This window comes from Gopherus flavomarginatus, chromosome 3, assembly GCF_025201925.1.
Source record: "Gopherus flavomarginatus isolate rGopFla2 chromosome 3, rGopFla2.mat.asm, whole genome shotgun sequence".
Classification (NCBI taxonomy): Eukaryota; Metazoa; Chordata; order Testudines; family Testudinidae; genus Gopherus; species Gopherus flavomarginatus.
The window spans coordinates 181376791-181390068 of NC_066619.1; the positions used below are offsets into that span (position 1 = coordinate 181376791).

Here is a 13278-nt window from a genome sequence, read left to right on the forward strand (position 1 = left end):
GGGTAGCTGTGTTAGTCTGGATCTGTAAAAAGCAGCAAAGAGTCCTGTGGCACCTTAAAGACTAACAGATGTATTGGAGCATGAGCTTTCATGGGTGAATACCCAGTTTGTCAGACACATGATAATTTGATCATTTATATTAAATTCAGATTTCACTTTAAACAGATTTAAGGATTATATTTTGAACCTGGTTCTCTCAGTTCCTTGGCTACTTCCCTAACCATTGGACAATCCTTCTAATCAACTCTAGGCAGGTATTCATAGTGCTAGCTGGGAATTGAGTGCCCAGAGGATATGCACACAACAACATATCAGGCAATATACTCTGGGGTTTCCGACTGCCTGCAAAGCTGGGAGGAAGGTGAACTGACCAAACTGATTACATGGACATGATTGTGGTGTCCTGTTGTTTCTGAAACAAATATGTTAAACCAGTTACAAGAAGACAGTTGTGTGCCATATAAGGCAGCTGATAGATATGATGCACTGTTAGCTGATCATTGTTACTAACTGAGTATTAAACATGTATGTAGACCCAAACTGTATTTTAGATGCATCCCTGACAGTAACTTTTTGATATATCTCTGTTGAAAATTACAGGGTGCCTCAGCAGCATTGGTTCGTTTCCATTGATTCCTTCTATTGCAAGATCAGCTTTATCTCCTGATGTGATAGAACCTGCTTTTTTATTTTTATTTTAGTCTCCATCACTTTTGAATTTTTAAATAGTCTCTTATTGATCCTTGAAAATCATCTTTTGGAAATACCTCTTTGCCCTCCGCTGGTTTGAGTTCCTACTGTCTGAGTTTTTGGCTTTTCCACCTCCCACACGCATTGTGCTGGGAGGCAACAAAATAGCAGCTGTAACAAAAACCATAACTGTTTTAATACAATGTATAAACAAAGTATGTGTGTGAGAGAAAAAAAGATACCATTTGCATTTCATTGGCTACAGATAGCTGTAATGTCAGTTGTGGTGGAGCTTAAGAACCTCTGACACCAGTTTTTCCATGAAATTGGAGGCAGGGGCCAGAGCCACTATTCTTAATTAAAATAATCAGGAAGAATTTTGATTAAAAAATAAAGTAATAAAATAAATCTTTATGGTTTCCAAATCTCATAAGCTGACATAGTGGACAAATTAAAAAAAAAAGCTTTGTAGGTCACTCATAAAGTTGAGCTAATATTCCTTTGGGGGAGGGAACTACGTCAGGATCTTTTTTCCTCATATTTAGGGTACTACTAGGATTTACAAAAATATTTCCATTTAACTTTTTTTCCTTGGAGGGGGATCATAGGGAGCAGTGCTCACAACCAGTGTTTTAAATGCTAAGAGCATAACAGGATATCTGTCTTACACATATCAGAGTCAAAATTATGCCTTTCTGATACAGGTTTTTAAAATTAAGTCTAAGTAATTAAGAAATGAAACCTTCTATGAAACTTTTGTGTATGCACGTCTGGTAGTGTTACAATTAAATCTGGCTTAAGTGACTGCCTAAGGGACCAGCCACAGTCTTTGACCTTTAAAGACCACTTTTAATAGGAAAAACAGTTGTTCTGGAGACAGTAATATATATTTGTTACCACAAAATGTTTGTGCCCACCCTGCTTTAGTGTACTTAATAAACTTAAACTAAAATTACAGGAAAAAACGTAAAACAACTCTCCACTGTATGTCTTTTGCTCAAATTAATTTGAGCAAAAGTGAATCATGGGCTTCTAAAAAAATTTGGAGACTTTTGGACAAGATTTATTCATAATATTTTCTAATATTTCTACACTTTATTATTGTAGTGAAGTTCAGTGCATGGGAATATTCAGTAACTTTTGGGATAGGTGACTGAATGAGGATAGCAGGCTTTTATGAAGTACTAGGGTAACCTGAATGGGTTGTTGATTGTGTGGAAGAGGGTGGTGGTCGTGCTGGTTTTTTCTTTTTTTTTTTTCTTTTTTTAAATAAGATGAGTTACTAAAATATCTGACTCTACTTCAGAATACTTGTTGGGTTTGTCTTCTGGCTGCCTGTACAGGTTTCATTCTCACAGAACAGATTGAAAATTAACAAATTTTCTTATTTTCCTCAGGCTTAGCAGACAGGTTTGAAGAATATCCCAAACTTAGAGAGCTCATCAGACTAAAGGACGAACTAATATCTAAATCTAACACTCCCCCCATGTAAGTGTTTTTGTTAGAAACTGGTTTCTGCTCTTCAGACTCTCTTAATGTTAGCTGTCTGCTCCACAAATCTTTTTATCTTTCAGCACCTGTTTAAGATTTACACTTTCTATTTCTGGTTTGTGAATCTAAATTAAATCTGAATCCTAAATAGAATGCAATCATTTTATTTTGGATAATTTAATTTAGTGTTTAATTGATGTCTGTATATAAATTAGATTTTTCTTATCAGAGCATGATGATTCATGAAGCCTGAAATTTTTTTCTTTTCTAGACTGTGCTTTCAACCTCATTGGGATGTAAACATGCATCTGGCAGACAAAAAGGAGAAATATGTATGAAAATGCATGACCTAGAACAGTGTCATTTCAAACAACAAGAAAACCTTTTTAAAGAAAATTTGACATTTTATTTAATATTCTGTGGCCAAAATATTGTGAAAATGCTGTTCTCACAATAAGTATCTTTTTCACATGTGCATAGTAGCTACCACATTGGTATCCAGGGTATACAGCTCCACTTTACAATAAGAGAAGCAATAAGAGGCTTGAGGTGGCTTGCCATGTTAGAACTTCTTTGTTTTTCTCCCAGTTCCTGCAGAATTTCAGTTGTATTTTAAAATATGCTATTTTTCTACCCATATGCTTGAACCTCATGAATGTGGACCAATACAGTATTGTACTGGCTTTAATCTGTATCCAGAAAGAGAGTAATTTTCGGTAATCCTTATTTATGCAGTTAGCTTGATTGAAATCAGTTGGTTCCAAAACCGAGAAATATGAACTACCGTGTTTTATCTCAGTATTTGTTAACCCTGAAACCTAATGAAGATGGTACACATGTTAACGTTAATTGTTGGCTAATAAAGAATAAAATAATCGTGGTGGTCTAAGATTATGGTAGCATTTTGCTTGCCATCGCTCTTTGTCTCACTAATGCAAAAATGGGTAAAATCCAACTGGCATTCTCTAAATAGATCAACCAAAACTTCGTAGGTATGGCCAGGAGGGATGATAGTCTATAAATCAAACCGAGCAAGACTCTCATGATATTGTAGATTTATTTTTTCACAGAGATAGAACAGCAATTAGCAACTGGTGAGGGGGATAGGCTAGATATGAGCAGGAAATGGGATAAGTATTAAATTGGGACAAGTATTAAATCTGCACATTTGAGTCCCAGAAATAGCTTGCTAAAAGCAAAATTTCTAATAGTGTTTTAAAACTGCATTCCCAACATGTAGAATGTAATTGGCCTCCATATATATAGAATTCATTCATATATTTCTCCCTCCCCCCCCCCCGCCCCCCAAAAAATCAGTCATAGCTGAGCAGCAACTGGTTTTTCTTTCCTAAATGGAAATATTTTTTCAAAAACATTCCATGTAAATGATTTGTACCTTGATGCTGTACCAGATCATGTGTGGACAGTTGTCCAGCCCTGTTTCCTGTTTGCTATCCCTCAATCCCTCTTGCTGTGTCTTAAAAGGACTCCTCTTTGAAAGTGTCATTAGTTTAGTTGTATTGGATTTTCATAGTGTAATGGTGTAGACCACATTTGAGGACTTTCTACTCTCCTGTTCGTTATTCCACAACGTCCATGTAGTCACTACAGCACTTGCTTATGTTCAAGGTAACGCTAATGAATTTTTACATGTATTTAGTACATTGTAGCCCCTGGAAACCAAGAGAAGACACATCTTTTCACTGATTACCAGCAAGCGCTCTGTGGGAATTTGGGAACTGCAGTTCTACCTTCTCCAAGCAATTTGTCATAGTTTTATTATTTCTTTAAATAGGTATTTACAGGCAGACTTGGAGGCCTTTGACACTAGAGAACTAAAGTCCAAATTTGATGTGATTCTTCTGGAACCTCCATTGGAAGAATACTACAGAGAAACTGGCATCACAGCCAATGAGAAGTGCTGGACTTGGGATGATGTAAGCTTTTTTCCTTACTATGCAAAAAGTCTTTGTAAATGACTTATAAAATAGATTGAAGTGTAGATTTGGGTGTACAGCATTTTTACATAGGATTTGTTTGAGAAAAGTGAGGTGTTGTAAAAACTAAGGTAGGGGTATATGTGTATATATGTATGTATGTACACACTTAAATTGTTAAAGGTGTCTCTCAAAGTGTTTCTTGAAAACTAGGCCTATGCCCTCTTTTGTCCATCACGATGTATAAAGGCCTGAAAGGATTTTTAAAACAATCCCCACACCCAAAAAAACCCTTCATTGTTGCTGCCTGTTTTTTAACCTTAGAAATCTTAGGAATAGCCAGTCTTGTCTTTCCTGGTTTTGCTGGAAGACTTCTTGGGAAGGTCTCGTGTGTTAGGATCACTTGCTCCTTAATTGAAGAGGTTCAATAATTGAATCTTTAACAGACATCCTTTCTCCCAAGTGTTCATTATGTATTGGAGTTAAGTAGGTATTAACAGAAAGCAACCAAAGCCTGCCAAAATTTTGAAAAGTCTGATTAAAAATTCTTCCCCTTAATTGTTGAGTTTCTCTTATATCATTTTTACTAAATATCAATCACCATAGACTTTTCCAAGATAGACAAGAACAGAGTATCTAATGTAAAAAACAAAGACGGAAGCTCCTTGATAAAACTTTACAGACTTTATATATCATAAAGAAGCAAAAAATTATGTAAATCCATTTTTTTTCCTTTTGCAGGTCATGTTTACTGTAGTATTTATTTAAATATATGCACTCTACCTATGTTAGCACTAGGTAAATTAGACATAAAAATACACGTTTAAAATGCCCTCCACTCAAAGTTCATGACAAAGAAATCACATCACCAGCATATTGAAGAAGAAAATCACCTTGTTCTAAAGTCCATTAGCTCTGAACTACATAATTTTCCCCTCAGTTATCACTCACTCACTCACTCATGCCCGTCACCCCAATCGGGGTATGGGCTGCCAACAACAGATCTCCAGAGTCCTCTATCCTGGGCCATTCGTTCTAACTGTTTCCAAGTATAGCCCATTTTTTTGCCATCAGCCTGAAGGTCACGTCGCCAGGTGTTTCTTGGACGGCCTCTTTTCCGCTTGCCTTGGGGGTTCCACCGCAGTGCCTGTCTGGTGATGTTAGTTGGTCAGGTTGTTGCTCCTCATCTCTGCTGCAACTTGCGCCGTCTTTCCTGACTCGTACATGGTTCTCACATTCCATGTGCATATGGTAATCCTCCTGGTTGCAAGAAGGGTAATCGGCTTAGTGGCTTCCTCACGGCTTTTATCACCCAGCATCATGCATCTTCGAATTGAAGACCCTTCTTTTTCCAGGGAAAAAGTCTCTGTTGTCTCTATTGTTGGCGTTTCTATAGCAGGTTGATTTGTTACGGGGTGGAGTTGCTAGCCCCACGCCCAACCCTCCTCCTTTATCCTGACTTCGGACAGGCAGATGGCCCCAAAGGACCTCTCTGGTGGAGTTCCCCTCAGTTATCCTATATGTTAACCTCCCGCAGAAAACAGATGGAGTCTTAGGGCTTAGTTCGGTTACCCCAGTGTCTTGTTGTTTAATTTTACACACTCATGGCCATCTCAGTTGTTTGTCATGACTTAAGAGCACAGCTGTGGCTTCTGTTCAGACATAGAGCCACAGACCAGTCTGCACGTGGAGATGTTCAGTGGGCACACGTGAAAGGCAAAAATAACAGAGAAGCAACTGGTAATGCAAACTTGCATCCTAATGAATGGGTGTGAAACAGTCATTCCATACCCATGATGATAGACTTCCATTTTAGAATTCAGCAAGAAAAAAGTTGAAGCAGTTGGGAAACATAACACATCAAATAATCTAGAGGAAAAAACAGTGTACAAGGAGAGCAACTTGTTACAAGTTTCACTATTTTATCTTGCAGTAGTTCCTGTTGCATTATTATTATTTTTTGCCATTGCAGTAAATGAGACTTAGTTTGATGTATTAGCAAGTTACAGATGAATCCCTTCAACCTGCATGCATTTGATAGTCATTATGTCTGAAGTTGTTTCACTCTAAAAGTTACTTTTGTTTTTGAGCCTCAATCTTGACACCTTTTTTTTTTTTTTTTTTTATTTAAAGCTGGAAATGAAAGGAATGCCTCTTATATAAATGTCTTGTGACCAGTTTTAGAGAAGTGAAGCAGAGTATTTCTGGGTTTAAACTGGGGACCATTGTTCTAAAATGCCATATAAGGCCCAGGTTAGTGTGAAGAGTATGCAGGACTGGGTACTGGTAAAGTAATTTCAAATACATTTGCTGGAGAATGGATTTTAAGTGGCACCAGTGAAGAGAATGAGGGTCTAGATAAACACCAGAAATATGTATTCTTAAGGTTGCCGTGTCAATGTTAAACATACATTTGTTGTCCCTGATATAATCTGTGACCATACCACATATATTAAACAGAATCTTAATTCAGAAAGCCTTTAACATTGTTCCATTCTGTTTTTGTAGATTATGAAACTGGAAATTGAAGAGATTGCAGCCTCACGGTCTTTTGTCTTTCTGTGGTGTGGCTCAGGGGAGGGTCTGGATCTTGGCAGAGTGGTAAGAACATATTTTAAACTAAACCTAGGCTGAGACAAAATAAACATTTACTGAAGAAGGCTATGATGGTCTCTTTTCTGTGCATAGACTCCTACGTTTTTTTGTGCTGAAGGGCTTTTTGTTACTGTGAGCAATACAGAGGGGAAATTAATCCAGCATTAATCCTTTAGACACTAAAAGCAGCAAAGAATCCTGTGGCACCTTATAGACTAACAGACGTTTTGGAGCATGAACTTTCGTGGGTGAATACCCACTTCGTCAGATATTCACCCACGAAAGTTCATGCTCCAAAACGTCTGTTAGTCTATAAGGTGCCACAGGATTCTTTGCTGCTTTTACAGATCCAGACAAACACGGCTACCCCTCTGATCCTTTAGACACTTATTTCCTGTATGAGTAGCAGTAAATATCTGAGGATGAATACATCTGTGGTCTCCAAAGAGCTACATTACTGTTTTATCTCTAGTTTGTACATGGCTGCTGTGGGAGTAGGATGCTTTATTCTAAGTGATTATATCACTGTCTGTACAGAAATCCAAACAAATTCAGCAGAATGTGTGCTTTTCAGTGAATGTTTTCAGGGTGGCACCAGTATCGTCATATCACAACTACCATAAACATTTACATGTTAAACATCTTATTTTTTAAAACAGGTTGAGTTTAGGCTCTTAATGATGTTTTTAGTGAGCTGTATAAAGTTAGAGCATGACTGTTTCATTGTTATGCAGTAATTTTTATATATATAATAACCCCTACATTCAGGCATACTCTTTATTTATTGTGTCATATCATTTATCCTGTTCCTGTAGAAACATTTTTGAGCTTTAAAATCTTTCATCTCTCTTACACTGTAGCTTATTTAGCTGAACAGAGTAGCTATGTTTGTTAATTGTACTGAACTGGGGGAGAGGTTAAGGCCATTGAAATGTTCTGTATTCAAATAAAGGGCAATATGTGGACATTTATTTCTTTCCATATGGTACATTTTTATTTTGTATCTTTTGATACAGGCTCACTGAATAACTTTTGCTACATACTTGCTTCTGGTCACATTGAAGCAAAATCATGTTAGTTAAGTAGTTTTCAAATGTGATAAATAGCCAGCACAGTTTGAGTAGAGGGTTTTTCTTAGTCCGTGCTAGCAGACACCGGGCACTAGGCTCCACTAATTCCTCCCTCGAAAGCAGGTTTGTAACAGTTTTTAAAGAGAGCTGTTATAACACTTGTAAACATTGTGTGTCTGTTCACATTTGTTTTTGTGCAGTCTCCCAATGTTGAACTACTGATGCAGCCCTACCAGTGGTAGCAACAATGGGAGGGAGCATTGCTGTAGATGGGACTAAAGCAGCTGCCATATTTTCACCACTATATCGTTTAGACCTGCTTTGAGCAAAATCATTGTCACAGAGGTAAAAAGGCCAGTATCCAGCTGTACTAGTACTCCAGAGGAGCTGCACGAAACAGAATGAGATGATGTGAGACTTCCAGAAAAGGGGGATGTAGACACAGCCAGATAGTGTGAATGCAAACTATGCTTGGAAACTTGATTTCAGAACATGGTTAAAATGAAAGTGTGGAGATAAGGGTTTCATATATTGATAATTGACCCCTCCTTCAAACAAGCACAGAAGACAAACCTATTACGTTTTACAAAGTCAATCTTAATTCTTAAATAAATTGTTCCAGTATTTGATATAATACAAGCATCTTTTATCTTTGTGACTGTTCTTGTTTGAAATATTTTAGTGTCTGCGCAAGTGGGGTTACAGACGATGTGAAGATATTTGTTGGATTAAAACCAATAAAAACAATCCTGGAAAGACCAAGACTCTGGACCCTAAAGCAGTTTTTCAAAGAACAAAGGTACAGTTCTGGCTGAATTTTTCTCTTCCCTCCTCAATTGATCTAAACCAGGGGTTCTCAAACTAGGGGTTGGGTCCCCTCAGGGGGTCATGAGGTGGTTACATGGGGGGGGGAGGTTGTGAGCTGTCAACCTCCACCCCAAACCCCGCTTGCCTCCAGCATTTATATTCGTGTTAATTATGTTTAAAAGTGTGTTAAATTTATTAGGGGGGTCACACTCAAGAGACGTTCTGTGTGAAAGGGGTCACCAGTTTAAAAAAAAAAAAAAAGTTTGAGACCCACTGATCTAAACAAACACCAGATGCTCCATTGCAATTGGTGGCCTCTGTGGTTTCAGAAAAATAGGTGCTAGGATGTCAGTTTTCTTTTGCTTTCTTGCATAGATTGGTTTTCACAGAATGGGTAATTTTTCACTAATTCTAGATTCTTTACTCAATTTGATTAAATATACAGTCATCATCCACATTTAATGTTGCTTTTATAAAGTTCTTTTATGATCTTCTGAATGTTCTTATTCATTCAAATCTCATTGAAATGCTGATAGACGGGAAAGACGATTCATAGAGGTGCTTTCCCATTCTATCAGCTTGCAGGGAGATGATGAAAGCTGGATACAATTTGGTATTGTTTTCATTGTGGCTACCTGTTGGTAGAGTTGATTGTTTTTGACTTTTAGGTTGTCAGATTTTAAAAACCACTGTTGAAATGTAAATGATACATGTTGCATGAGGAAATGCTGGCTTCACCAGTGTTTCCCCTCGTTACTTGCTCAAATGACAGATGGAAATTGGGCTGGGATTTAGATTAGTCCTGTATAGAAACTGATTTATTTAATTCTGGAGCACACCAGTTGCGTAGAAACAAACTTCCTTCCAAATCAGAATGGCAACAGGTTTTTTGGGAAGAGCAGCTTTTGATTAATTACTTAGTTTGACTACAGAACTTGAGTATTTATTTATTTATTTAATAATGTTTATTAACATTATAAATTGACATGGGCACTGTAATGGCACATTACTAATCTAATTTTGACAGTAAAAATGCTGTTGAAAAACATACATAGGCATGCTCTTTTACTTTTTTTTAAAAGAACATTACCCTAAGGACTACAGCTGTATAACAGCTATCTCCCAGTGTCCTAAAAGGAAGAGGCTTTTCACTGCATATGCATGATAAACTTTGGTTCAAATTAAATATATACTTGGTGCATATTTGAATGAGTAGTGTAGTAAGAGTAAGGTTAGAAAGCTTGACAACATATTATGTGAGAGTTGTAGTGGTAATCATAAATAGGCCACAGTCTTTAGGGACTGTTTTAGGATATTTCATTTAACACAGTAATCAAAACAGATTTGTTTTAGCTCCCTATAAGCACTGTCTCAATTCCTGGCTTATAACGATTTAAAATTTCACTTACCTGATCACCAAATTGATATGCTTAGACCATTAAGCAGAATTTCAATGATTGTTACTATTTTAGCTGTGATCCAGCTTCTATTTCTTTGACTTAAATGGGATTTGGACCAGTCCTTTATATGCTTTTCTAATGTAAATATGCATAGATGTGGATGTGTATTATTTATTGTGTATGATGGTTAAAGGCCAGATGTTTTAAAACTTTTTCATGAATAAAAATAAGGGCTTTATGTACATTGGAGTTTGGAGATAAGGTTCATGTAGTTTTGTCATGTAGTTAGGTTGTTGATGCTGGTAACTGAGAATTTGCCTGTGTAATGTTGTCTATACATGAATTTGGTATCAAGTTGGTGTCAGAATTGGTTGTATAACAAGAAAATGTGGGAAATTAGAGCCATTTTTATTCTGATCTGTCAGATGGCCAAGTTCATATTCTATCAAATGTGAAGGGAATATTCACTGATAATATTTCTATACAGTATTAAGTGTCAAAACTTACAAAGTTAGTCTCTCACTGGAGGTTGTATTATTTAAATATAATGTAAACCTGAGGCATTTATAAACTGTATTCCTTATGTTAGAAAGATTGTTTTTCACTGATAGGCTGGTAACCACCAGGTTTATCAGTCTTGGCATGATGGGTGATTTGCCTAGGGATTTTCTGTGTTCCATCCTATTCTACTTGAATATTTTTCTGTGAAATGTGAAACCTAAAACTTGCTGCTGTCAGTCAGTAAGCTTACTATGTTGGATAGATCACTTTTTTCTTCATTTTTTTGCGGTTGCTCTCTAACCCCCTAGCCATTCTGCCAAAAATCTGGAAATTATTATACACTGTCTGCAATTTTTGAGAACCATCTGGTGATGCTTAGTAAATCAGTGTTTTGTGATCTGAGGAAAATTGCTCATTGGAATGTAGTACTCCTAGAAACGGAACTCTGATATTTAATATTCATAGCCCTCATTTCCTCTCATATCCAATAAGGAGGTTCCCCATTTGTAGATCCTCTGTTGGTCACTTCCTATTACGTTATAGAAGGAAAAGAAACGTAGTGCTTGTTTCATTTAATTCACGCATACTGTTCTTTGATTCAAACTGCGCTGATCGCTTTACACTGGTTTTGTTTTTTATTATACTATGGTGGCTATCAGGAAGGAATTGGTGGATGGAGACCAGCTTTGTAAAAGGCATACTGTGAAAAGAAATTTGTAAAAGACTGGCTATTACTCTCTTATTTCTATTGATTGATTCTTTCATGGCCATAAAGGAGCAAAATTTTGGAAACTTCTTTTCACAAGTTACCTTAACATCATGATTTAATTTAATGTTTGTGTCAGTGCATAATAAAATGAATGAGAAAAAATATTGAGCTGTCTGACTGCGTACTGCTTGTAGCACCAGCTTGCAGGCTAATGGATTCAGGAAATAATCTGTTAAGGACTCTTTTCCACCTTAGACCTCTTCATGATTCTGCCCCTTTAGTAGTAATCTGAAACAGTTTTAGAATCCATAATAAATTCCGTTTCAGACCCTGAATAATTTGATTTGCAGCACTGTATGACTTTCAGAAAACAGACCACAATCAGAAACTCTTCAAATTAGGATCTCTTTTCTCATTGTTTTAGAAGGGTTTTTAGTACCTTTGCTGTTTGTTCCATTCTTTTGGATAAGACCTTAAAAACAGTTCATATTAGGTCAGTCCTATATAATTATCATAAAGATAGGAGTTTGGCATGTGGCTTTTGCTAGTACATTTTCTACACTTTATTGTGCTGTGCACTAGTCAGTTCTCAAAATCCAGAGATGATTGCATTGTACATATGTAGTTTGTTAATGGGCTTTAGAATCTTTCAGGATGACACACCTTCTGTGGTTTTTTTGTTCTTTCTAGGAACATTGCCTTATGGGTATTAAAGGAACAGTCCGCCGCAGTACGGATGGTGACTTCATCCATGCTAATGTTGATATTGACTTAATTATCACAGAAGAGCCTGAGATTGGCAACATAGAAAAACCTGTGGAGATTTTTCACATCATTGAACACTTCTGCCTTGGAAGAAGACGCCTTCATCTTTTTGGAAGGGATAGTACAATCCGACCAGGTATGTGTTCTATTTATTTTATGAAATAGGTGAAAGTTCACTTAATCTAATTGTCCCTTCCCTTCATAACTTCCATATAAGATTAAATGTAATGAGTTCGGAGAGAAAACATTGACACAAAATAGAATTTAGTCTAATGTACATTTATATTGCCAAGGTCTGTAGTAGTCACAATCTTCATGTTAACCTTAAAGAGTCCAATAAAAGGGATTTCAGTAATCCTTATCTGACTGAAAGAAGCCATGTGGCCAACAGTAAATTTCTTGGTGGTGATTCCAACATGGAGCTCATCCAGCAGGAGGGCATAGGATCTATTGGGCAGAGACTTCCACCTTGCAAACAAGACTTCCACTCTGGTGATTGTGGAGTAGGGGTGGAGGAATAATTCCACCACTTGCCATGTTTGGGGAACTCTGCCAGCAGTGAAGAAGCATAGGAATTGTGCCCTAGTATTAGTTGTGGGCTATTGTGCCCCTCCCCCCGCCCCCCACTACTGATCAGAATAGGAGAGGCACTTGCAAGCAGATTAGGGTGTGTATCTATAGATGGAACAGTGTACACACAAACAAAGGGATGTACCTTCCCCTCCCTTGCTGGAGTGGTGTATGGAGGTTATTCTGTTTCTAGGGTTATAACTTCTGCTGCTGCTCATGTGGCTACCAGTGAGGGGTACAGCGACAGACCAAGAATCCAGCTTAGCACTGCTTACTAGTAAGTTGTCTTTTATAAATGTACAGATATTTGTCTACTTTTAAAAATGAACAAAATGCCATAACTCCAAGTTTACAAGCCATTTTTATACTAACTGTTTGGTATAATGCGTCTGTGCTTAAACTGTTCAAGCTCTCAGTTGGAAAACCAAAACATGTTATACCGTTTTAAAACCATTTTGATATGTCGTTCCTCTGTCTGATTTCATTTCAGAAAGAAATAGAGCAGACTCCATAGCAGCTTTGGAAAGTGAATGTCTTTATCATCTGCAAGGCAGAAAATAACACTCACTGATGGTTATAAATTCTAATCTGTGTGAATATCCTAAAGAGCTTTTTAGACAGATGTGTCCCAGATCAGGTGATAGATTTCAAGTAAATTAAGAACAGATGTCCTCCCATATCACCAACCAAGCAATAGCTAAAAAGCAGCTAAATCTGGAAAGTCTGTGGCAGCCATTGCTTTT

At 37.1% G+C, this 13278-nt stretch overlaps 1 protein-coding gene across 8 annotated transcripts in view; it reads left to right on the forward strand.

Annotated features, from left to right (window-relative positions):
- Window positions 1–13278, forward strand: part of METTL14 (methyltransferase 14, N6-adenosine-methyltransferase subunit) — a 65585-nt gene that overhangs the window by 18976 nt on the left and 33331 nt on the right. For all 8 annotated transcript variants that reach the window (XM_050946532.1, XM_050946531.1, XM_050946537.1 and 5 more), the window contains exons 6-10: window positions 2088–2178; window positions 3977–4118; window positions 6627–6719; window positions 8466–8582; window positions 11891–12101. In XM_050946532.1, the coding sequence (XP_050802489.1) occupies window positions 2088–2178; window positions 3977–4118; window positions 6627–6719; window positions 8466–8582; window positions 11891–12101 (654 nt within the window). The remainder of the gene's footprint in view (window positions 1–2087; window positions 2179–3976; window positions 4119–6626; window positions 6720–8465; window positions 8583–11890; window positions 12102–13278) is intronic.